Here is a 27,088-nt window from a genome sequence, read left to right as displayed (position 1 = left end):
TACTCTCCGTATTGCCTGGCTGCTTTTAGCAGCCTGTTTATATCAAGGTTAGTTAGTCACTTGGAACACTCCCTCCTGGGGGACACTGCATGCCCGGAAGGCCAGCTGACTGGCCAGAAGTTGCTATGGTAGATGTGAGAATCCTTCCATCAGGCTGGTAAAACTAGAGAAGATGTTTCTACTCTTGAAAAGGTGTCTGTTTCTATCAGAAGACTAGCCTGTCCCATGTACAATGAATGATACTGTCAAAATCACATTTTTATAGTTCCTTTTTCTAGAACTTTGTAGAGATCATGACCCTTCTGTTATGACATCCTTTTTTGCTTGGCCAAAGTAAAATAAACTTGATTATGTTGTAACATTCTTTGGTTAGTTTCAATTCCAAGGATTTTGAGGTCACTTGTATTAACTTTAGAAGTTTACTATCATGTTCTAAAAACTTTTTAGTGCAAACTACAAATTCATTTATTAATCTAAATTTACAGATGGGTGGCGCCTGTGGCTCAGTGAGTAGGGCACTGGCCCCATATACCGAGGTGGCGGGTTCAAACCCAGCCCTGGCCAAACTGCAACAAAAAATAACTGGGTGTTGTGGCGGGTGCCTATAGTCCCAGCTACTCAGGAGGCTGAGGCAAGAGAATTGCCTAAGCCCAAGAGCTGGAGGTTGCTGTGAGCTGTGACACCACAGCACTCTACTGAGGGTGACAAAGTGAGATTCCATCTCAAAATAAATAAATAAATAAATTTACAGAGCAATTAGTCAATACTGGGAACAGGAAAATTGCTAAACTTCTCTCTTCCTATATGAGACAAATGCATAAACAGTGCAATGTGGGGTGTCAAAGTGTCAGGCTGTGTAGAGTGCTATGCAGACAGCTACTCTGATGTGACTGGTCTTTCATTCATTAAAAAAAAAATCGATGATTTCCTACTAATTTTCGTAAGGTCCTATTTTAGATACTGAGAAAGGCCAGGGAAGTCTATTGAGGGAGACAGAAAAATAAGTAGATAAACTATATGATACAAAAGGAGCAAATATCTAATGGGTAAGGACAATTTTTTGACAAGTATTACTGATCTTCAGAGAAGTAAATAATTTAATACTTTACCTATAACACAGTAAGCACTCAGTAAATAGTAGGCTTTGATGTTAGTATCACAATCATCATCGTTATTGGAAAATAAACATTTGGTCAATTAATGTGGTTTTTTTCTTATAAAATATAAATCTGTATGTATTATACATACAGATCTGTATACATCTGTAATCCTAGCACATTGGGAGGCTGAGGTGGGAGGATTTTTCAAACTCAAGAGCTCAAGACCAGCCTGAAGCAACACAGTGAGTCTCCTATCTCTACAAAAAATAGAAAAATTAGCTGGGTGTGGTGGCATATGCCTGTAGTCCCAGCTACTTAGGAGACTGAGGCGGGAGGCTTGGTTGAGTTCAGGACTTCAAGGTTACAGTGGACTGTGATCATGCCACTGCACTCTAGACTGGGTGACAGAGCAAGACCCTATCTCTAAAAACAACAAACAAAAGAAAATGGGCAGGTGTGGTGGCTCATGCATGTAACTCTAGCATTCTGGGAGGCCAAAATGGGAGGATCACTTGAGGTCAAGAGTTTGAGACCAACCTGAGCAAGAGCAAGACTCGTCTCTACAACAGAAAAATTTGCTGGGCATGGTGGCAGGCACCTGCAATCCCAGCTACTCAGGAGGCTGAGGCAAGAGGATCGCTTGAACCCGGGAATTTGACGTTTCTGTGAGCTAGGCAGAGGCCATGGCACTCTATCCTGGGCCCAGAATGAGAGTCTGTTTCAAAAATTAAAAAAAAAAAAACAACATAAAATTTGGACAATATTGTCATTTCTTCATTTTACAGTGTAAATCTGTGCCTTATGTGATTTAAGTGGCTCTGCTATATAATGATTTGGAGTAAAGATGAAAAATCCAACTAGAGACACTCTGACTCCCACATATCCCTCTCGTTGTAGCCCTCAGAACCCATAAACTAACCCGGTCTCCTCTATCTCAACACAAACTTTTTCTGACTCTGCCTCCACTCTCTTGTGCCCCAATCTTTGAAATACCTGATATAATCTCAGGAAACTTCCCCCTTCTACTCCCCACATTCCGTAGGTCACCAGGGCCTGTGGCCAGTACTTCTCTCACTTTCCTGCGTGTCCAGATCACCCAGGGTTTGGGGGAACATGCAGACTGTGACTCCGGGGTGGGGGGGGCCTGAGTGGGCCTGGATGTTGCTGGTCCCACACTTAGAGTAGCAGACTGCAGATACCACCCCTTTGTCTCTGTCAGCACCCTGCCTTTCTCTTGTTCCTGCTATCTCCAGGGCAGGCCGTGCTTATTTCTCTGGAGTCTAGACCGGGTTTTAGCACCTGAACAGTTTCCCCACCTCCAGCCTCTTTCCACAGCCCCCTGTATGAGTTTGCTAAATCAGTCTCCCTAAAATATAACCTCCCCATGTTACTCCCTTGCTGAAACTCCTCTAGTCACTCCTCACGGACTGGCGAAATGGACAGAAATCTCTGCACTTGAACTGAAGACCCTCTAAGATTTAGCTTCAGCTTTTCCAGCAGAAATTCCCTTAGTTCCCCTTAGTTTATGCTCCTCTTTATCTCTGCGGCCTCTTTCCCTCAGGGACTTCGTGGACCCTCTTCCTTTTCTTGAGGCTCTTTCCTGATTCCATCTGTGGCCCTCATCTCCCCTTCCTTCAGCACCCAAAACCTCGCCTCCTTGGAGGCATGGGTACCCACAGCGGAAACCATCTCTCCTGCCTTGAAACTGCCTTAGCCCTTTGCCTAAATCGAGCCTTTTATGTTCATGTTTATCTTCTCTGTGGACTCCGTGCTCCTCCGTCTCTCTCAGTAAACCCCACAGCACCTCTCAGCACAGTGTCTTGCTGCCAGGAAGCCCTCAATTATTTCATCCCAGGAGCCTAAACCTTCTATTTCCCAGTTTCTCTTAGTGAGTCTCTGTTCTATTTGCATTATTTATTTTCCCGTTTCAGATGTGTTTTAACATTATAAACCACCTTAAATCCTTTTTTGGGAATCAGTGAGCTATAAATCATAATTAATCAGCTGCAAAAGGAGACACTCAGGACATGTTTGTTGAGTGAATAATTGAATACTTCCTTCAGGGCTGGGTAAAGAGTAGGTTGCTGTCTGCTCCTCCCAGTTCTTCCTGCCCTTGGCCCTTTTCCACCTCTGTCCTTCTGAAAGAGATTCCTGCAGACCTTTGAGTCTTACTCAACTCTCAGGTGAGCTCCAGCTCCCCCAGGCACTTCCCCCTCCACAGAGCAGTTCTCTGACATTCACTCTGCTTTCATGCACTGAACTATGAGCTCCTTCAGGCTGGGGCCGTGCTCTCTGCATCCGGCATCTGTCACGTTGCCAGCACGCTGCTTCTCAGCCCTGGCTGCACATCTATTTACTCGGTGCAGACTTTTGGACACCAGGCCTACAGAATCAGGTAGTTCTCACTCATGAGTGTGTGTGCAATTATTGGCACCCCTGGAGGGCCTGTGTAAACACAGATTGCTGGAACTCACCCCTAGAGAGTCCAGGGCCAGGAATTTGCATGGGTACCAAGTTTCCAGATGCTGGTGATGCTGGTCTGAAAACCACTCTTGGAAGATCACAACTCTGGTGGATGACCCAGCCAATCATGTATTTTAAGGAAAAAATCAGTGCTGCTCACAGGCGGGCTGAGCATGGCTGATGTCGTGCATGGTAAGGGCTTGATAAATACTTACAAGGTTAAATGATTTGCTCCATCTATCTTAGATCTACCTCCCCAAATTGATTATAAATAACTTGTAGTTAGAGACCACATCTTAAAGGATTGCTTTTGCCAATCTCACTGGGCAGGGACGCAGTGAGTGCCTCACATACCTTTGGACCAGTAAGCGTCTTTGCTGCTCCTTTCCAACGTTGCTGTCAGAGGAAAGTTAAGGAAACCTAATCAGTAAATAAGGGGGGAAGTTCCTTGTCCACTTCTTGGAAGCATTCGTGCCTGAGATTTTTACAGAGAAAGAGCCTTCAAAAGGAAGTGAACTCAAGCAGGACTGAGCCACTCTATGCATCTTATGAAACTAGTAAATCAAAGACTTGTCTGTAACCTAAATCATCCCAGATAATTCTGCATAATTCAGCATCAGGTCCCGCGGGGCTCATGTTGTGTAGCTGCTGTGCTCTGCAATTTTCCCCCGAAATGAACAGTGTTCACATGAGCCAGCATTTAGGAAATCATTAAAAAGTCCATGGAAGATACTTAGCCATACATGCTTCTAAGGACGGTCTTTCCCCAAATGTCAGTATTTATTTACCTTCTCAGGAAAAAAAAAAAAAATACCATTTAAATTCATAAGGGTATGGTGGAACTGTTGAAATAAATTCTTAGTGCCAGAGTCTGTTTCATGGTTGTCCAAATATTTAACAGCTTGTTAGAGAATTAAAGTCATTGCCATTATCAGGCAGGCAGTCTTAATAACAAACAGTGTAGTTGTAAAAAAATTGATAAATTCCTTGTTTTTTCCTTTGGGGGCTAGAATTTCTTAAAGTAACAATGATTAATTGACTGTGAGGGTTCACAAAGAATTATGGAAAACTCCTACTCGTACTTAAAAAACCAGGGCATCACAGCCACCCCTCCTGTGTGTGTGCCCCATGGCACACCTGGGCCTCCCGCCACACTGGTGACTCTTACCTCACTGCTTTGGTAAGTGCTGGTTGCCTCTCCCTTATTCTGGGAAGCCTGAGTAGACAAAAGCTAATATAAATTAAAACTGACACAATACACCAATTTTAAGGATTCACTGACTCCACCCAGCAAACAAAACCTTCTCATGTTTTCACTCCGATATTACCTATGCTCAGACGCCCCACATCTGCCTGGAGGGATCCCTGGCTGCCTGCAGCATGGGGCCGACAGCGCCAGGGGCAGACACACCTGGACTTTCTCACGCACCACGTCTGGGTCTTCCTCCTCCTTCCCACCAAGTGCAGGCTTGCCCACCAGGGGCTGCACTGTGAAGACGCAGTTCTGTCTGCATAGTGACCCGCAGGCTCCCATGTGGGCTAATTCCGTAATCTTTATGAGCACCTTCCCGAAGGTGCTTAGGCTGATGTTTTCATCCTGTTTAAGAGTTCCTAGGAGATATTGTTTTTTTGTAGAGACAGAGTCTCACTTTATCGGAGAGTGCGAGTGCTGTGATGTCACAGCTCGCAGCAACCTCCAGCTCTTGGGCTTAGGCGATTCTCTTGTCTCAGCCTCCCGAGTAGCTGAGATCACTGGCGCCCACCACAAAGCCCAGCTATTTTTTTTTTTTTTTGCAGTTTTTGGCTGGGGCTGGGTTCACCCCTTTGAACCACAGGTGCCACCCTGCCCGGCTATTTTTTGTTGCAGTTTGGCTGGAGCTGGGTTTGCACCCACCACCCTCGGTATATGGGGCCGGCGCCCTACCCACTGAGCCACAGGTGCTGCCCTGAGATATTGAGTTTTTGCTGGGCTTTCCAGACATGCTTTAATTTTTTTTTTGTAATACACACATTCTTAAGCACAGGTCGGGTATGGTATCTCATGCCTGTAACCCTAGCACTCTGGGAGGCCGAGGCGGGCTTGCGCTCAGGAGTTCAAGATCAGCCTGAGCAAGAGTGAAACCCCATCTCTACTAAAAATAGGAAAAACAAAACAAAATGAACAAACAAATTAGCCAGGTGTGGTGGTGGGTGCCTATAGCTCCAGCTACTTGGGAGGCTGAGGCCAGAGGATCACTTGAGCCCAAGAGACTGAGGTTGCTGTAAGCTATGATGATATTATGGCACTCTACCCAGGGTGACAGAGTGAGACTGTCTCATAAAAAAAAAGAAAAGGAAAGAAAGAAACTTAAGGACATTCATTTCATTTCTTTAATGCTTTGACAGATCATTTTCCCTCGCTTTTCCCACATTTCCCAAATGTCTTAGAACCCGGCCTGTACAGGAACCCTTTCCTGGGCTTGGTAAGGGAAAGACTGTCTTTTATGTGTATTTGAATCCCCAGTGCCTCGCACAGTACCTGGCACATAAAGGAGGCTCAGTGAATTTGCTATTTTAATATAAACTCGGTGCTTCCTCTGTGTCACACACTTTGTGTCATCTTCTCTGTGACCCTCATGTCACACCCTGTGCACTCCGTATTACTGGCACCACACTCTGTAAAGGAAAACAACGTGGGACTCTGAAGTATGAAATAACTTATCCAAGTTCAAAGGCCAAGAAGTGATAAAGCAGAGTTTGAACCCTGCACTGTCTAGTTCCTATACTCCTGCGGTGAACCCAACATCAGAGGGGGACAGCAGTTGAACTTACCCTGATTTTAGGGACTGTAAATATAGGGTGGCTAAAAGTTCGTGTGCAATTTTAAATAGTTGTCTATTTTACCTTGCACATGAACTTTATGGACACTCTGTACTTGGGTAGTTTACTCTTTTTTTTTTTTTTTTTTTTTTAATTGAGACAGAGCCTCAAGCTGTCACCCTGGGTAGAGTAGTGTGGATCACAGCTCACAGCAACCTCTAACTCCTGGGCTCAAGCAATTCTCCTGCCTTCGCCTCCCAAGTGGCTGGGACCACAGGCGCCTGCCATAATGCCTGGCTTTTTTTTTAGTTGCAGCCGTCATTGATGTTCGGCAGGCCCGGGCTGGATTTGAATCCACCAGCTCAGGTGTATGTGGCTGGAGCCTAAGCCACTTTGGCCACAGGCGCCCAGCCAGTTTACTCATTTTTTAATGTATTATAAAACAAAATAATATACTCAACAGCATGACACGTGTGAGAAGACAATAAGGTGACCTTTTCTTAAATTTTTATTTATTTTTTTTGCAGTTTTGGCGGGGGCCAGGCTTGAACCCACCACCCCCAGTATATGGGTCTGGCGCACTACTCCTTGAGCCACAGGTGCCACCCTATTTATTTTTAAGACAAGGTCTCACTTTTGTCACCCTTGGTAGAGTGCCGTGTGTCACAGCTCACAGCAACCTCAAATTGTTGGGCTCAAGTGATTCTCTTGCCTCAGCCTCCCAAGTAGCTGGGACTACAGGCGCCCGACACAATGCCCAGCTAGTTAGTTATAGAGATGGGGTCTTGCTGTAACTCAGGCTGGTCTCGAACTCCTGAGCTCAGGCAATCCACCTGCCTTGGCCTCCCAGAGTGGTAGGATTACAGATATAAGATACCACATCTGGCCTTTTTGATTTATTTTTTGAGACAACCTCACACCGTTGCCCAGGCTAGAGAGCTGCCATGTAAGTCTAGCTCATAGCAACCTCAAACCCCTGGGTTCAAGTGATCCTCCTGCCTCAGCCACCAGAGTAGCTGGGACTACAGATGCCTACCACAATGCCTGCCTAATTTTCTTCTGTTTTTAGTAGAGATGGGGTCTCACTCTTGCTTGGGCTGGTCTCAAACTCCTGAGCTCAAGGGATCCTCCGGCCTCAGCTTCCCAGAATGCTAGAATTACAGGTATGAGCCACCGTGCCAGCCACCACTGCCCTTCTAAAGAGGGAGGCAGTGAGACCAGATAGGTGGGTCTACCCAGGGCTGCAAAACCTTCAGGCCAAGACCGCATAGCCCCAGGGGTCTCGAAGTCTGGTATCTAATGATGGAGACTGACACTCAAACCTTCCACCATTGTTCTTGCTCTTCAACAATCTTCTCCAGGAGAGAAGCAATTCTATCAAGATCGCAGCATTATATTATCTAGGCAGGCCGAGAGTTGGCTGGATAACTCATTAAAAGGGATTGCTTCCTCTGATTTATGGGAAGGCGGGCTATAATTGGAAGGGCACTTAGGCTGAGAAGCAGTACGTGACTTGCTTAAAGTCCCAGTGTGGCCCCGTGGCCAACATTAGAGACCAGACTAACCCGGCAGTCTGGGGCACTTTCCACTACACCAGCTTCCTGCTCTGCCACAGGCTTACTGGGCATCAGAGTTTCCTCAAAGCAGCGTAGAGCACTTTTCAGATCAATGTGAAAGCCTAGGAGACCAAACCTGGGGATTTTGTGCAGAAGGGAGCAGGTTAGTTGGAGCGGGAAAAAAAAATCATTTAATAAAGAAATGGTTAGTGCAAGTTTCAGAGGCATTAAAAAAATAATAATAAAGAAATGCCTCTGGAGAGGGCAATGGTGCAGTTCTGAACTGTTTTACCATATCACTTAGAAGGAGAAAATGTTCCCCAATCTCCCCCCAGTGCTGGAAGGCAATAGAACCACCTGCATTTAAAATCCAAAGACCAGGATCTCTGTCTCTGCTCCATCACTTACACGCCACGAACATTTAGGCTGGTGAGTTCACCTCTCGGCCCTCACTTCTTCTTCATTCGTGATGTAGAGATTGCCCTGGGCGAGTTCTGGGCTAATCTACCTCTGGAATCACAGGACTCTCCTAGACTGAGATTATTTAAGGTTAGGTCTGAAGTCCTAAGGCTACTCAGAATATTCCACTCTGCTGTGGCTACCCCATGATGGTCACCTCTCCAAGTTCCTGTGAGTTTTGTCTTGGAATGCAGAACCAGATGACAAATTGGTCCTAGGTTTTTAATTTCTGTGACTCCTCCATTTTCTTGGGAATTAAGGTATACCTCAGTGTTGTTTCTTTAATTTCAGAATATTATGGGGGTACACATTTTGGTTACATTGCTTGCTTTTATATATTTTAAGTCAAAGTTATAAATGTACTCTTCACCCAAAAAGTGTGTGATTTTTTTTTTTTCTTGGTTTTTGGCCGGGGCTGGGTTTGAACCCACCACCTCCGGCACATGGGACTGGCGCCCTACTCCTTGAGCCACAGGCGCCGCCCAGAAAGTGTGTGATTTTATCCATCCCTTCCCTCCCACCCTCCATCTACTTGAATTCCATTGAGTTTTGCTTCACTTTACTGTTTTTGTTTCTAAAGCCATTAAACATTATTTTGGTCAAAAGCCTCAGCTATTCAATAGAAATCTGAACCCAAATAATTTATTAGCAAAGTCAAAGACAGTGTCCTGGAAAAAAAAGTGCCCAAGTGATGATATTCATGGAGGTTTTGCCTGGAGCTGTGTGCACTGCTTCTGGGGAGGCTCAGCAATGCTTTCTGGAAGGAAGGAAGCATCATTTGTGGGATGAAGCACAGCTGGGCATCTCTCCACATTTCTCCAATGTGGCTATGGAGTATCCTGCCTTGGGACAAATGGCCCTGTCCCTTATGCCTTCCATCAAGTTATCTATTGTTGCATTAAAAAAAAAATCACACACACTCCCAACTTAGTGGCTTAAAACAACACACATTTATCAATTTCTGTGGATCAGGAATTCAAAAGCTTAGCTAGGTGATTTGGCCTTAGGACAGTTCCTGAGTTTACAGTCAAGGTGGGGCTACAGTTGTCTGAAGGCTCGATGGGGATAACAGATCTGCTTCTGTATTAGTCTGCCTAGGCTGTCATAAAATGACACAGGCTAGAAGACTTAAACAACAGATGTTTATTTTCTTACAGTTCTGGAGGCTAAGATTCCTGATCAAGGTGCCAACAAATTCAGTGTCTGGCGAGGGCTCTCTTCCTACACCCTCACATGGCCTTTCCTTGGTGCACACAGATGGGGAGAGAAAGGAAGAAAGCTCTCTGGTATCTATTCTTACAAGGACACTAGTCCTGTTGACCAGGGCCTCACCCCTCTGCCCTCATTTAACCTTAATTATGTTCTTAGAGACCCATCTCCAACTATAGCCACACTAGGTGATGTGGCTTCAATATATGAATGAAGGGGACACAGAGACACTCAGCTGCCACCACACCTTCCCAGATGGCTTATTTACACGGTGTTGGTTGTTGGCAGGAGGCCTCAGCGCCTCCCTGTGTGGACTGCTCCATAGTTTCCTTTATTGTCCTGGCTTCCCCCCGAGAGAGAAATGCAAAAGAGCAAAGGAGAAGCCACAAAGCATTTTATGACTGATCCTCAGAAATCACACATTGTCATTTCTGCAGAATCCTACTGGTCACAAAGTTCAGTCTTATTCAGTATAGGGACTATACAAGGACGTGAATACCAAGAGGCAGGACTCATGGAAGGGCCATCTTGGAGGCTGACCATCACACCTCTGGATGAAAAGAAATTATAGTATCAGGGGGAAAAAAGTGTTTTGAAAACCAGCAGACCCAGAACGAAGTAAAATCCTAGCTCTCCCTCTTGTAAGTTATGCAAAACTAAACCTCTCTGAGCCTGTTTCTCCATCATTAAAATAACACCTAAAATGACAGAGTGGATTTGCTGAGTCACAGATCGTGGCCATGAAGTAGAAACCACCCCCAGCCCCTGGCTGTCTCTGGTGCCTCACGGCCTGGCTATCTCTACCTTCTTGAGGCTTGCTTGTTGCTCATGTACATCCCACATACAGTAACACAGACACAGGACAAGAATTCTAGAATGTCAGAGTTACCAGGGACTTCTGTATTGTCTGTTCTAATAGTCCCCAACCTTTTAACCACCAAAGCTCTTTCTATTGTTTTCTTCCCAGTAAGCCCCATATATCAAAATACATCTGTAACTACATATTTTGTTTCCCATTATATTCATCCAAGCCATGCATAGCTGCCCATCAGAACTTCTGATCAGTGAGGATCATCAATGTTTCCACAATAAATTATGATCATTTTGATGAAAAGTGAAGCAGTTATTATTTCAGGGGCCCAGAAAGCTAAGGGGCATATAAGCAAGGGTCACTGGGAATGGGAATAGTGAATGATAGAACTAGGGCTCAATCCTGCACCTCCTGATTCTAAACCAGTGTTCGCTCCCTAATTCTAAGTGGCCAGCCCTAATTTATTTGACATGATATGCCATGCTATGTTTCATTATATCTGATATAATAAGAGATCTAAGTTCCCTTCTCATCTACTATTGTAATTACAACTCCAGGGTAAAATATCTATTTTCTCGAGGAGATACTTACATAGATAGTTAGCCTGAATGGATAAGCCCTCGACACCCACAAATGTAGACCCATAAATACTTCAGAACATGTTATTGCCTATGTGGCCTCCATGAAAGGTTGTCCTGCCAGCCAGCATGCCTGTAAGTTCTACAGCTACATAGAGCTTTAGGACAGGGGGCTAGTTTTGTGTCTTCAAGATACCTATCCTGTTTCCCAAAAAATAAGACAGTGTCTTATTTTAAGGTGTGCTCCCAAAGATGTGCTAGGTCTTATTTTCAGGGGACGTCTTATCTTTCCTATAAGTAGGTCTTATTTTCGGAGAATGTCTTATTCTCGGGGAAACTGGGTATTGCTGACCTATCACCCCAATTACAAAGAGAAACCAGCTTCTCATTGTCAAATCAGGATGGGGTGCAAGAATGTCATCCCTGAGCCTGTGTGCTGGAGGAGATGAGAGAGGGCATCTCGTGCAGACTCTGTCTTGTCATAATGAACTAGAACTGGAAGTATCTGGGCTCCATATCGAGGCTAAGGTGGGCCATCATTTGTGGACTACAAGGTCAGCATTATGCCTTCTCTGAAAGGAAACAGAAAAGAATCAAAGGGGCTGGCCTGGTGGCTGACACCTGTAATCCTAGTACTCTGGGAGGCCAAGACAGGAGGATTGCTTCAGTCAGGAGTTTGGGGTTTCTGTGAGCTAGGCTGACACCAGGGCACTCTAGCCTGGACAACAGAATGAGACCGTGTCTCCAAGAATTACAAGGGAATCTCTACTACATCCTTGAGAATAAGTGCTTATGAGCAAGTTAAGTGGGGGGCCAGTTGTTTAAAATCCAATATGTCACAAATGTTCTCATACTCCTTATGTATGTGTGTGGGTGGAGGGGGTTCCCCCACTTGAGTTCATAGTAAAGTTCGTTTGCAATGCCACAGCCTGCCTCAGATTTATTAAAGGACACAAGGAAAGAGGATCTTGGATTTCCCATACTTTGGCCAAAATTTTAAGCAGGAGAGGTAAATCTCGAAGGACATGTGTTGTCATAGCAATAGGACTCAAAGGCGAGAAGCTGGCAGGAGAGAAAGTAAGTTCAGAAAAAGAAAGATCGGATAAATGTTTTCCATTGTACCCTCCCCCTTGGAGAGAAAATATCTGTAACTCGCATTGGCTCAAACCCTGGGAGCTGCTCTGAGCCTGGGGGAGAGGACAGCGCAGTGTTGCCGATGACTGGCCAGCTTGAATGTCAGCGTTGCTGCCACGCGAGCCCCGAGACTTTGGGAGCTCCATCAGCAGCCGTCCAGCGAGACGCTGTAATGTCAATTACATTTAATGTCACTGCTCCGAAGTCACTCAGCCAGATGGGTTCCATGGAAAGTGATTTTTGTTTGCTAAAGAAAACATTTTTAGAGAAAAAGAACAAATGTCTTCAATGAGCTTCCTTCAAAAGCAATCTGTACCAGCCCAGAGTCTGAAGATAAGTGTCCGTGCTTCCCCACCTTCAGGTGTTCTTGCACCACCCCCACACTCAAGGGCCTTTACCAGGATGCTTGGGACCTGTAAGACATACGACGTGGAAAGACAGAGGGGGCAGCATGGAAGCAAAGGGAAAACCCGAGAAGGTACTTGGTAAGTACAGGATCTTCCAAATTTGAGCTTCGGAGGCCATCAAAGTGGCTGCTCCTTGCGGGGTGTATGCTTTGCATGGGCTGCCATAACAAAAGCGCCACGGACTGAGTGATTCAACAGCAGGAAGTTATTTTCTCCCAGTTGTGGAAGCTGGACGTCTGAGTGAAGGCGTTGGCAGGGTTGGTTTCTTCTGCAATCTCTCTGCTGGGCTTTTAGGGGGCCCCCTCCTCCCTGTCTCCTCCCTGTACCTGTTTGTGTCCCATCTCCTTCTACAGGCACCAGTCATAATGAATTAGGGCCCACCCTCATGACCTCATTTTAACTTTTAAAAGACCCTATTTCCGGGCAGCGCCTGTGACTCAAAGGAGTAGAGCGCCAGCCCCATATGCCAGAGGAGGCGGGTTCAAACCCAGCCCCGGCCAAAAACTGCAAAAAAAAAAAAAAGACCCTATTTCCAAATACAGTCACATCCTGAAGTACTGGGGGTTAGGACTTAAAATATATGAGTGGGTGGTGAGGGTGGGACACGACTCAGCCCATAACAAGAGACATTCAGGTTAGAGAAGGAAAATGAGTTCGCACGTGGAGAAATCAGACAAATCTACCAACGAGGCTACAAGCCAGGTGTGTGGTACTCCAGCAGGGAACTCAGGACATGGAGAAGTTGCCCAGCACCAGAGTGGTTTGAGGGAGACCTTACCAAGGAGGTGGGAATCGGAGTCAGCTAGAAAGGCAAGTAAGATTGGGATGAGTGTCAAGGGAGAGAGCAGGGGCAGACGTGAGAGCATTCCACGTGAAAAATGCCCAGGCATGGCGCCACGAGACACGTGGGAGGATGCTGAGTAGATGGACCTTGTAAGGTGGGACGATTCATTCTGTGAAGAGAAGAGAAGTGTGGAGTAACAGAGGGCTGGACTGCAGACAGACGTTCTCCCACCGCACACTTTTAAACTAGGTAGCTAAACATAACAATTACTTATGTTATTACAATTATTAAGATTGTTCATAAACATGATCTCATTTGCATACTGTAAATACTCAATGAAATCATGGGGGCATGGTCTGAACCATTCTCTAATGGTTATTACAGGAAATGAAGGTGGACAGAGTTTACACTGTTCTGGATTTAAGGGCTCCAATCAGAACTGTGCCACAGGCAAATTCATCTGAAGGGCTTGGGAAGAAAGCTCTGGAGAGGGAGAGACAGGAGGCCAGGGGCTGGTTGAAATCAGAACAAGAGTGAAGTGATGAAACCTGACTTAGGAGATTAACCAGAAACGTTTCAACAGATAGAAGACGGTAGCTTGGATTAATGAACATGCTAAAAATGAGGATGCTGTGGAATAAGCCTCAGGGCCCCTGGGGAGGGTAATGCACTTGGTTCCTTTTGGACCCGTATCTCAGCATGAATTAGTTGATCCAATTCTTCCCCAACCTTAAGTAGCAGCAACAGGGAGAAAACAGGTGCAGCTCTGTCTCCATGTGTCTCACAGGCATTTAGTATATTACCTTGCAATTGTGTGTGAGGTCTGACCATTAAGTCTGCAAACTTGCTACCATGCATTTACGTAGGCAGGACTGGCTTGGTAAGGTCTCCATAACCATGTGTTCATGTCGACAAGTGGCGATATCTTACTGGGCGGTTCTCTTTATTGTGTTTTTGTGTGCCATCATGAGTGTCAGACTTTGAGAGCAATGAACAAACATTAAATTTCTTGTTAAACTTGGTGAGAGTGAAAGTGAAATCAGGGACGTGTTAGGCCAAGTTTATGGGGGATAATACCATGAAGAAAACAAGAGTGTAGCCAGGCATGGTGGCTCACGCCTGTAATCCCAGCAGTCTGGGAGGCTGAGGCAAGTAGATTGCCTGAGCTCACATGTTCAAAACCAGCCTGATCTTGAAAAAATAGCCAGGTGTTGTGGCGGGCACCTGTAGTCCCAGCTACTTGGTAGGCTGAGGCAAGAGAATGGCTTGAACCCAAGAGTTTAAGGTTGCTGTGAGCTCTGATGCCATAGCGCTCTACTGAGGGCAACAAAGTAAGACTCCCTCTCAAAAAAAAAAAGAAAGAAAGAAAGAAAGAAAGAAAGAAAACAGCAGTGTACACATGGATTAATTGTTTCTCTGAGGGGAGAGAAAGCATCACTGATGGAGAGGTCAGGGCCCCAGTGATGAGAACTGACATTACAAAACTTTGTTGACTTGTGTGTCAAATCTTCAGCTGACCGTGAGAAGCACGGCAGACTCAAGAAACATCAACAGAGAAAGAGTTAGGAAAATCTTAACTGCACATCTTGCCATGAGAAGGGCCTGTGCAAGAATGTTCCTTAAGGAGCTCACTGACAAACAAAAGCAAAAGAGAGCTGAGGTTTGCCATAACCCTTTGGAGAGGCAAGGCAATGTTCTGGGCCACGTAATCACTGGTGGTGAAGCCTGGGTCTACCAATATGACCCAGAAAAAAATGTCAAAGAGCACAATGGAAGTCAGCTAATTCTCCACCACCAAGAAGGTTTAGTCAATTCAAATTAAGAGTCAAAATGACATTACTAACATTTTTTTTTTTTCTTTTGTGGTTTTTGGCCGGGGCTGGGTTTGAACCCGCCACCTCCGGCATATGGGACCAGCGGCCTACTCCTTGAGCCACAGGCGCCGCCCAACATTACTAACCTTTTTTAATATCAAAGGAATCATAAGCACATGGGGGCGAGTTCAAGACTTAATTGTCAGTGCTCATAGGTTTCTAGGCAGAAACCAATGGTTCCCTGTCCATGGCCTTGCTCCACTGGTATTCCAGAAGTCCTCTGCCGTAAGCTCCCAGATGGTGTCCCTATCCCTCCTGCTGCTGTCCCCATGCTATGTCACTGCCTGGCACATAGCAGAGGCCCCCAAAACACTGCTTGAATGGCCAAGTCTGGCAATGTCATAAAGGTGTTAAGATAAGATGGGAAGACCCAAAAACCTTGGGTTGACTTGGGTCTCCACTTAATGTGTCTATTAAGAAGTTCAGATGGCCTGGAGTCAGTTGGCCTGTGGTTCTCTTATTCCCCTGGGACAGAACTGTGACCAGGGGCTCCTAACTCAGTTTGTTTAAATGAGTATTGTGAAACATTATGAAAGCTATGAAGTCAGATAGCAGAAAGTCCCTGCCTTCCACGAATTTACTGGGTCCTTAAGGAGAGAAATGTCTAACCTGGAGGCACCTGTAGCTCGGTGGGTAGGGTACTGGCCACATGAGCCAAGGCTGGCGGGTTCAAACCCAGCCCGGACCAGCTAAAACAATAATGACAACTGCAACAACAACAAAAAGAAATGTCTAACCTATCAGTGTTGAGTTTGGCCTATGCCCTTGGTACACTGAGGAAATCCCATTCTCATGCAACAAAACTATGAAGATTTTGAGAAGCTAAACACCACTTGATTATCTGGGCTCAGTGGGCTCTTCAAAGACACATATTGTGGCACATATTTTACACCCATCTCCTCTGGTGTAATTTAGATGCCTGCTTCCTGAAATTCAGGACCTTGGATATTCTGCCCACCTCTCACAACATCCCAGCCCATCTCCCCTTGTTTGAGTACATGGTTTGACCCTACAGGAAATAGAATATAATTCTTGCCTTGAAAAGCAGTGAGTGAATATCGTGTGAGGATGTAGCCACAGTAGGGGGGAATAGCTTTTAATGTGCTTTTCTAAAACGGGCTAATGTTTCAAGAGGCAACTTACACATCTAGAGCCGCCTAGAGGGCAGCGCCTGTGGAGTACAACATAGGCAGAAAGTTGGCAAAGGACAAGTCCTGCTGATAGTGGAATTTCTTCCGCAGTAGGGCCTTGGTCTCAGTGATTCCAAGAATGAATCCATGGACCACAGATCAGCAGTAAGACAGGATTTATTTTACAGAAAATAATACAGAGAAAAAACACCAAAGCTCCTGACGGAGAGAAAAACGCACATGAGAAGAAAGCTGGTGCTCTCTCTTCCTCTCTCTGCCTGGGTTCTTTGTCCAGGGGTATATATAATCCCATCCTTCCTTTGTTGTTATATTAGGCCAGAACTTGGTAACAAACGAATGGATACAGTCCCTTCCACTGGGGCAAGGTGAATGAACGCATTAATGAATGGATACAATCCAGTAATGAAATTGACCAGGCCTAGGAAATTGTGGGGATTCCCTGTTCAGCCACACATACAAGGGGAGGGAGACACTAAGGCGCTGGTGTCTCCCCAGCAGTTGTCTGACCCCTCTGGCTACTGGAGCCTTCCGTGCGCCCCCACCTCAAACTGCCGGTTCCTCTGCCAGCTGCAGCTACACCAACACCACCAGGTCCGAGGCTACAGGTCCTCCCAGCAGCTAGGTCAAGCTGGCTGGGGCGCCACCTGCCCTGTATCATTGCTGAAATATATTTCTTTCTTTTTTCCTAGAGTCTTACTTTATCACCCTCGGTAGAGTGCTATGGCATCACAGCTCATAGCAACCTCAAACTCTTGGGCTCAGGCGATCCTCTTGCCTCAGCCTCCCAAATAGCTGGGACAGGTGCCCGCAACAACACCCAGCTACTTTTAGAGACAGGGTCTTGCTCTTGCTCAGGCTAGTCTCAAACCTGTGAGCTCAGGCAATGTAGCTGCCTCAGCCTCCCAGAGTGCTGGGATTACAGGTGTGAGCCACTGTCCCACCCGCCCCCCCGTATATATATTTTTAGTAAAGACCAGCACCCAGTTGGGAGGCTGGTCAGGGAGGTATGGACAAGGTTTATAGAGGGCAAGGATGGAAGTTTAGGGGATCAGACATTCAGACTTGAGTTCTTCACCAGAGGATGCATTCATCTCTTAGAATGTTGGGTGGCACCTGCGGCTCAGTGGGTAGGGTGCCAGCCACATATACCAAGGGTGGTGGGTTTGAACCCGGCCCTGGCCAGCTAAAACAGCAACGACAACCGCTATGTTAAAGTCTGCACCGGGCGTGGTGGCTCACGCCTATAATCCCAGCACTCTGGGAGTGCTAGGCAGGTGGATCACCTGAGCTCACCGGTTTCGAGACCAGCCTTAACAAGAACAAGACCCCCCGTGCCCCCCAAATAGCGGGGTATTGTGGAGGGCCCTTATAGTCCCAGCTACTTGAGAGCCTGAGGCAAGGGAATCTCTTGAAGCTCAAGAGTCTCTCACCATGGCACTCTACCAGGGGCGACAAAGTGAGACTCTGTCTCAAAAAAAAAAAAAAAAAAAATAGAACCAGCAAGTAAATATTTTAGGCTTTGTAGGCCATACAATTTCTGTCACAAATACTCAGCTCTGCTGCTGCCGCGTGAAAACAGCCCCAGACCACACATGGCTGAGGGTAGCCGTGTTCCAGTAAAATGTATTTATAGACACGGAATTTAAATTTTAGATAATTTTCATGTGTCAGAAAATAGTATCTCTTCTTTCAACTTTTTTCCAACCATTTAAAAATAAGGCCAGGCACAGTGGCTCACGCCTGTAATCCCAGCACTTTGGGGGAGAATATCTGTTTCTAGCATGGAAAATTTTTCAAAACCTCCTGACAGCAGAAGACATGTAGAAAGAAAAAGTACAAGACATGTATACTAGTAAAATCTAGTTTTTATTCAGTGCAAAATAAAGCTTTATATTTTTCTACATACTCGTGAGTACAAAGAAAAGGATGTTCATAAAATGAATAAAAGGAATTAGTTGGGGCGGGGAGAGATTGAGGGGAACAGATCAGGGAAGGCCTGGCAAGGCCTCCATTGGTTTCATCATGAGAATGTCTGTATTAGTCCTCTAAGCTTTTAAAGTTTTAAAGGAGTCCGTGTGTATCTCAAACTGGCTTAATGAATTTGCCTCCCCACCACAAATAAAACCCACCCTTCCTGCTGTCCTGTCCAGGAATCTCCCCCAGCTCAGCAAGCTCAGGCCCTGGGGTTGTTTCCAGTCATTTTCTGTGATGTTGTGTTTTTGTTTTTTGTTTTTGCCAGGGGAGGAGGATTGCACTTTCATCAAATTAAAAACCAAACTTACTGCTTTCTGTCCGGATACTGGTGGTCTATGGCCTTTGGAGGATCTGACTCTGGAGATCCAAAGGCCAAAAGGAGCGTGAAAAGCGCCACCGCAGCAGCAGTCTCGAGTCCGAGTCGCTGCTCACGGAATTCCTCCGCACATGTGGTTTCCATCACCCGGCCTGGCGCCTTCCGCCGCAGCCGCCGCCGGCACAGCCCAGCAGTTCTGGGGCGCCCATCTGACTTCTTTGTTTGCAGGGAGCTGGGCGCAGTCAGGGTGGCCGCCTTCAGAGAGGTTTTAGACTCAGCCTTCCCCTTCTATAAAATTCCGGAAATCTCAGCGCAGCCCCAGGCCACCGGCTGCAGGCGGCAGGCAGCCCGCTCCTGGGAGCTCAGATCCCGGGGGAGAGCCTAACCCCAAGACCTCCCGGCCAGCACTGTCCAAAGCAAACACCCAGCAGATGGCCCGGGCGCTGGCCCCTGGTGAAACTGTTTATTCTTAGGAGATGGCCATCTGCCCTCTGGGACCCCGCCTGCTCCGTCAGCTCTCCTCCTCCACTCCCAGATTCCCCTTCCTCCTTCTAACTGGGACTCCTCTGAATCTGATAGTACTTTGCGAACTTTAAGAAGGGTCTGCAAGGAAAACTCAGCATGAGCATTCCATTGTGGAACGTTAATTTGGTTTTCTAGAAGAGAGGGGAAACTGATGGAATCAAATCTGAACATGAAAAAACCCTTCTTGATACTGGGCTCCGGGAACTGGGCACCTGTGGTGTAGTCACCCAGCCTGGAATGAGGACAGACCCCGTCAGCCTGTGTCGGCAGCCAGTCACCTCTAAGACCAAGCACCCTTGGCTAGCCGTAAGTAGAATTCCATTTATGGTAAGTTACTAGCTAAGATTATATACACTTTGGGCCTACATTTCAGAAGATACTAGTTAAAAGTATTCATCTAGGTTCCAGCCAGGAAATGTTACACTGGAAATGCAAACCTAAAAGCAACCATCTTACTTCAAAGAAACTAATATCTAGCCTGCACCCCTGATTATCTGACAGACACCCCATTCAGGATTTTGTTTTCACTACCCGCTATTGTGACATTAACTGTCAATACTTAGCCACCACCATCTGTACATGTAATGCACAGGCTCCATAAACCAGGGTTGCCTTTTAAGTTTTTCTTTTTCTTTTTTAAATGTACTTTTAAGACCATTAACACAAACATTACAACAGTGCTTGATAGTATTCTCAGGTATTTTGTTGTTCTTGAGAAAAAGGAACATTTCACAGGATCAAAACCAATCAATTTGCTTATTGCTGCTCTTGGATTTACGGCAGCTGGTCGCCACGAAACCAGGCCCTGCCATGGTGGTGCATTTGTCACACTGGTGACAGAGCTCCTGAGTTGGAGTGCAAATCTTTTTTTTTTTCTTTCTTTTTTGAGTTAGAGTGACCTAGGTTAGACTGCCCCAGCCTCAGTGTAGGTCACAGCAAACTCAAACTCCTAGGTTCAAGTGATTCTCCTGCCTCAGCCTCTGGAGTAGATACGACTACAGGTGCCCATCACAACGCCTGGCTAGTTTTTCTATTTTTAGTAGAGATGGATCCTACTCTTACTCAGGCTGTTCTCAACCTCCTGAGCTCAAGGGATCCTCCCACCTTGGCCTCCCAGAGCCCTAACATTACAGGCAGGAACCACCACTTCCGGCCTTGGAGCGCAAATCTGAACATGAAAAAACCCTTCTTAAAAACCCCATTGGCGGCCAGGTGTGGTGGCTCACACTTGTAATTCCAGCACTTTGGAAGGCTGAGGCAGGTAGATATCTTGAACTCAGGAGTTTGAGACCAGCCTGAGCAAGAGAGAGACCCCATCTCTACTAAAAATAGAAAACGACTACCCAGGCATGGTGATGCATACCTGTAGTCCCAGCTACTACAAGGGGATCGCTTCAGAACAAGAGTTTGTGGTTGCTGTGAGCTATGATGCCCCAGCACTCTACCCAGGGTGAAAGAGTGAGACTGTCTCAAAAAACAAGAAACAAAGAAAACCCATTGGCTCCTCTTTGCCTATGCACCAAACTAATCCGTTTAGTATGTTTTGTTAAAGATGGTCAGAAAGACTTTATTTACAGGGAGTGTAGGAAAGGAAAAAAAAAATCTTTTCCTTCTATTCTTTTACGTTCTCAGCTGGGCTGTGTAACAGAAGACAGATTCACAAGAGAAAGCACACAAACGTATTTAATATAAGGAAATGAAGACCCTAAGAGATGATTACACCTGAGTGTTTTTACACTAGGTTTGATGAAGAGCAGAGATTCACGGGAAAAGGGTATGAACTAAGTAATAAACAGTGGGGAAACTTCACAAGGCCTGTTCATCCGGAGCCCTCTTCGGTCCCTCGTGCTTAGAGATAAAAGAGGCTACTTTCCTCTGGGTGTAGGGAGGGCACCTCTCATAAGACCGTCTACTAACCTGCTTTAGGGGAAGGCCGGAGAATTCTTCCTATACCTGCTGTTTCTCAAATTCTTTCAACTTAAAATATTCAGTATGCCGGGCAGCACCTGTGGCTCAGTCGGTAAGGCGCCGGCCCCATATACCAAGGGTGGCGGGTTCAAACCTGGCCCCGGCCAAACTGCAACCAAAAATAGCCGGGCGTTGTGGCGGGCGCCTGTAGTCCCAGCTACTCGGGAGGCTGAGGCAAGAGAATAGCTTAAGCGCAGGAGTTGGAGGTTGCTGTGAGCTGTGTGAGGCCACGGCACTCTACCAAGGGCCATAAAGTGAGACTCTGTCTCTACAAAAAAAAAAAAAAAAAAAATATTCAGTATGCCAAAGTGTCATATTTGGGGGTAGTGTATCCTAAACCCCATCAGTGGCTAGTATAATGACGTTTTGTACCCTGTTTCCCCGAAAATAAGGCATCCTCTGAAAATAAGACCTACTTACAGGAAAGATAAGACGTCCCCTGAAAATAAGACCTAGTGCATCTTTGGGAGCACACCTTAAAATAAGACACTGTCTTATTTTTGGGGAAACGGGGTAGTAAGGGAGAGAGATGGGGTTTAACTCCAAATACAATAAAGAAAAGCAGAGATTTATAGCCAATGAACAGGATAGAGGGATCAGTAGATGGAAAATTAATAAGAAGTATAATTGTTTTTTGCTCAACTGACATAACAAGATTTTTGCTGATAGCAGGCCAGAAAGATAAGGATCGAGGGTGATCAGACCAAGAGAGGGAGATTTTTCTCTAAACTGACTCAGTAAGATTCTTGCCAAAACTGGAGTTAGCAGGCTAAGACAGAGCCCAAGTTTAGGCCTAGTGAACAGGAGGACTCAGAGGAGCCTAACTAGAGTTAGGTCAAGGAGAGTCATTTGTCTTTCCTTTTCCTGATTTTTCCCAATCCTACTTTTCCAACCTCATTTCCAGTCATTAAATCCTGATGATTCTAAACTGAAGTCATTGGAAACTTCTCATCTTTCCCTGAACATATCTCCAGGTCATTCCAACAACTCTAGAATTCCTTAGTGGGCAATTACAACCTCAGAGCATAGAGAAATAAAAAAACGCTGGGGACATTATTATTTAGGAAATAGTCATCTCCACATGGACCCTCCAAACAGCTTTCTGTATTTAGCAATTGCCCAAAGTAATCATTCCTTTGCTGATTCCCTTATTAGGGTTGCTGCCCACTCACGGGTAGTATGCCCTGGCATGGGACTGAATCCGCCTGGAGGAAGATAGAAATCAAACTTTCCTGCAATTTGTTCCACAACAGTACTGTTTGTGCTAGCAGAGGTTCTGCCCCAGCACTTGGGTTCAGTTCTGCTCCCTCCTTAGAGGTGTCTTACATCAATGTGCCCCCTTCCCCGGGGATATTATTTCTGTTCACTGTTGTACTCAACAGCTAAGATATACTAACACCTAAGATATATTTTATGCCACGTGTTTTAAAATAAGTGTCATTGTACTTAATCCTTACACCAGCCATGTGAAAAGCTACTATTATCATGCTTATTATACAGATGACAAACTAGGTTTAGGAAAGTTAAGAATCTTATTTAAGGCCAGATGGTTTGGCTCACACCTACAATCCTAGCACTCTAGGAGGTTGAGGAGCTTGAGCTTAGGAGTTTGACACCAGCCTGAGCAAGAATGAGACCCTGGCTCTACTAAAAATAGAAAAATTAGCTGAGTATGGTGGCAGGCGTCTATAGTTCCAGCTACTTAGGAGGCTGAGGCAGGGGGATCGCTAAACCCCGGAGTTTGAGGTTGCTGTGGGCTAGGCTAACTCCATGGCACTCTAGCCTAAGGCCACAGAGTGAGACTTCGTCTACCCCCTGCCCCCCCCCCCAAAAAAAAATCTTATTTAAGGCCAACATAGTAAATTGGAGTCCTGACTCCAATTTGACCCACGCTGGCTTAGGTAACCACTTTCCAGTGTTTTCAAAACTACTATTTTAAGACTTTAGGAAAGGTTAGTTTTAGACTTCCTTTTTCCTTTCTTTTTTACTGTTCATTTGTTTTGTTTTGCTCCTAATCTTAAATACATACAATTAAACTAAGAGGAGTTAAAAATTCCAAATATATTGTTTTCCTTAGTTTTTCCTAACCTCCGTGGCTACCAAGAAATATTTCTCAATGGAACTGATGGGGCAAGTGAAATTTCTATACCCTTTACATTTGAGGGAAGAGAACAAGGATCTCAAACTAAATGCTCAGTTTGGGGCAAAGGAAAAATGATCACCTAAATCCTATTTTATAATACTGTGTATTATTTTTGAAATCCATTTGGGGAAGAGAAGCAAAGACCCTACCATACACTTTTTATGCCGTGTGTGATCATCATACAAATGTGAACCATGTTGTACAAAAGTAGCTTCCAGTGGATTTTTAGATTTGTGAACTATTTTCTGACTTCTGAACTACTTTTTTCCCACAACCATTTCCAACAGCTCACCCCTTATCCTTCTAGAACGCTTGCTCTACATTCTCCTATGCTGTGCAGGATACAGGAATGATGATGCTCACCATGGGTGCCCGGGGGGAGGGTGAGTTTCTTTCCATCTGAGTAAAGACATCACTTTTGTAAAACGAAAAGGTGCTGACATTTTTATTCTCTCTCTTGACTTGTTAAAACACCATCCAGCCCATACCGTTTTGCTTAATTCACATTGCTTGGCTGGTGACTAATTTTTCTTCCTTTTATTAATATCGTCAAACGGGCACAGCTCCTGAGCCTTGGTGCCCCTGGGGCTCCCTCCTGGTACCCCTCAGGGATCTCAGAGAGACCCTGGAGGTTGTGAGTGGGGATGGCAGAAACTGATCTTTGTCTACAAAAGGGCCAGTTTCAGGCCCCTGAGCACTTACAGCTGTGGACTCCCTTGTACAGTCCCCAGAGTTTCACATTCCTGAGAGATGAATACTGTACAGGGTTCTCCAGCCCCAACTTTAATTTTCTTTCCCTCCTTTCCCCTTTAATACTTATACTCTTTCTCACCATCTGCATTCCTATGAAGAGAGGATTCCACTCAATCCTGCTTGAACATGCTTTTTTCTGGGTGTGGGCAGAGTCTTCTCTGAGGCTTAGTGGTTTTGAATGCTAAACAGAACAGGAGACAAAATTCAAGCCTCGGCTCCACTAAGTTATATTTATTTCCCTAGTATTTCAGGCCTGGAGCTTCCAAGGAGGAAAAATGTGTATTTTGAAAAAGAGGAAGAGGTGGGTGGATTAGATGTGAAAGTAACACAGTTTCTGGGGAGGGGGGTAGACTACACAGCAGTGCCCCAAGAGCCAGAAGGCCTGGGGCTGCCTCATTTATCAGGTGAAGTGGTGAGATGGGAGGTGATCCTGAACAATGTTTAAGAGCACAAATTCCCACACAGCCATTTACTAGCTGTATTTCTGCAGGCAATTCATTTGATTTCTCTAAGCTTCAGTTTCATCATCTGTACCATGAGAATACAAATGGAACCTATTTTATAGGGTTGTTGTAAGGATTAAAGAAGACTATTCATAGAGCTTTCAGTGAGTGTCAAGGAAGTGAGCTATTAGCATAAAATTTCCACAAGGTTCTTCTCACCTCTGTACATTTTAAAGATTCAATTTGAAAAAAAGATCAAATTAGTTGTCAGACATATTAATAATTAAATTTTTAAATTTAATTATTTTTCACTTTTTATCTTATACTCCCATTTATTGTATTTATTTATTTATTTTTAGAGACAGTGTCTCACTATGTCGTCCTCTGTAGAGCGCTATAGCATCATAGCTCACACCAACCTCCAACTCCAGGGCTTAGGCCATTCTCTTGTCTCAGCCTTCTGAGTAGCTGGGACTACAGGCACCTGGCTATTTTTTGTTCCAGTTTGGTCAGGCCAGGTTTGAACCTGCTACCCTCAGTATACGGGCCGGCGGCCTACTCACTGAGCCACAGGCGCCACGCCTATTTTATTTTTTTTGAGACAGAGTCTCACTATGTCACCCTTGGTAAAGTCCTGTGGTGTCACAGTTCACAGCAACCTCAAACTCTTGGGCTTAAGTGATCCTCTTGCCTCAGAGGCCTCCCAAGTAGCTGGGACTATAGGTGCCCACCACAACAGCTGGATAATTTTTCTATTTTTAGTAGAAATGGGTTCTTGCTTTTTGCTCAGGCTGGTCTTGAACTCCTAAGCACAAGCAATCCACCACCCCAACCTCTAGGATTACAAGGCATGAGCCACCACACCTGGCTAAAGTTTTTTTCTTCATCTGCTAAAATGATACCTTTTTCCTTTATTCTTATCAAAATTGGGAATTACAATGATTGATTTCTTTGATGTTACATTCTGAGGATAAAACCCACTTGGTCCGATGCATTATTCCTTGTATCTATCGCTTGATTTGATTTTGTAAAGGGATGACTGCATCTATGTTCATGAGGGAAATGGGTCTGTGGTTTTCTTTTGTGTGTGTGATACCTTTATCTGGTTTTGGGGATCAAAGTAATATTGATAAATTATACGGGGACATGCTCCCTTTCTCTCTCTTTTCTGAAAAAGTTTGGCTAGAATTGCAATTATTTCTCCTTTCTGGGAAGGTTTAGCTATGGTTTTTAAATGAGAAGGATCTTTTTTCACAAGATGGCGCCGAAAGCAAAGAAGGAAGCTCCTGCCCCTCCCAAAGCGGAAGCCAAAGCAAAGGCATTGAAGGCCAAGAAGGCAGTGCTAAAAGGCATCCACAGCCACAAAAAAAAGAAGATCCATACACAACCCACCTTCCGGCGGCCAAAGACTCTGAGACTCCGGAGGCAGCCCAAATATCCTCGGAAGAGCGCCCCCAGGAGAAACAAGCTTGACCACTATGCCATCATTAAGTTCCCCCTGACCACTGAGTCTGCCATGAAGAAGACAGAAGACAACAACACACTTGTGTTCATTATGGAAGTCAAAGCCAACAAGCACCAGATCAAACAGGCTGTGAAGAAGCTTTATGACATTGATGTGGCCAAGGTCAACACCCTGATCAGGCCTGATGGTGAGAAGAAGGCATGTGTTCGACTGGCTCCTGATTATGATGCTTTGGATGTTGCCAACAAAATTGGGATCATCTAAACCAAGTCCAGCTGGCCAATTCTAAATATATAACTTTTCACCATAAAAAAATAAATAAATAAATGAGAAGGAGACTGCACCCTAGTTCTGCCTCCCGCACACTCCTCCATTCTAAACCAGTATGGAAAAGAAGGCATTATAACAAGAGGTAGGACAGTCTAAAGATACAGTTCAAATATAACTGTGTGAGATATTAAGAAATCAAAATGTGGGCGGCACCTGTTGGCTCAGTGAGTAGAGCACCAACCCCATATACCAAGGGTGTGGGGTTCAAACCCGGCCCTGGCCAAACTGCAACAAAAAATAGCTGGGTGTTGTGGCAGGTGCCTATAGTCCCAGCTACTGGGAGGCTGAGGCAAGAGAATCGCCTAAGCCCAAGAGCTAGAGGTTGCTGTGAGCTGTAACACCACAGCACTCTATGGAGAGCGACGGAGTGAAACTCTGTCTCAAAAAAAAAAAAAAAAAAAGAAGAAATCAAAATGTATTTAAAGTTGTAATTTTTTAAAAGATGTAATTATAGTTCATCATTTCCTGTACTTTATCTTTATAGCATTTATCACATTTTGCATTTAATTAATTATATTTAATTTATTATATTTAACATAGTTAAATACTTGCAATTTTTTCTTTTATTTCTGTGAATTGTCTTCATATAATTATAAGCTTCATGTGGGAAGAGACTAGTTCTGGTTTTAGTACTATTATCTTCATAAACCTAGGCTCAAGAGTAGAAAGCCAATAAATATTTAATTAGTGCATGCACAGATGAATGAATAAATTAATGTTTTTAGATGAGCTTCTCAGAGAATTTGCAAGTCCCTCTGAAAAATTAATTAGTTCAGTTTACATTCATTGAGGACCTATTTGGTGACAAGCATTATATAAATACAAAGATGGATAGGACGATGTCCC

At 45.0% G+C, this 27,088-nt stretch overlaps 2 protein-coding genes across 2 annotated transcripts in view; both read left to right on the top strand.

Annotated features, from left to right (window-relative positions):
• Positions 1-27,088, top strand: part of CLMP (CXADR like membrane protein) — a 102,594-nt gene that overhangs the window by 30,187 nt on the left and 45,319 nt on the right. The gene's annotated exons all lie outside the window — the stretch shown is intronic.
• LOC128588085 (60S ribosomal protein L23a-like) lies at positions 25,527-26,258 on the top strand. The gene has a single exon (XM_053594714.1). The coding sequence runs from the start codon at positions 25,682-25,684 to the stop codon at positions 26,174-26,176; it is 495 nt and encodes a 164-aa protein (XP_053450689.1). The 5' UTR covers positions 25,527-25,681; the 3' UTR covers positions 26,177-26,258.

Source organism: Nycticebus coucang, chromosome 6 (genome assembly GCF_027406575.1).
Source record: "Nycticebus coucang isolate mNycCou1 chromosome 6, mNycCou1.pri, whole genome shotgun sequence".
Lineage (NCBI taxonomy): Eukaryota > Metazoa > Chordata > Mammalia > Primates > Lorisidae > Nycticebus > Nycticebus coucang.
Note: the sequence above shows the minus strand (reverse complement) of the source record. Positions and strands in the feature narration are given on the sequence as shown.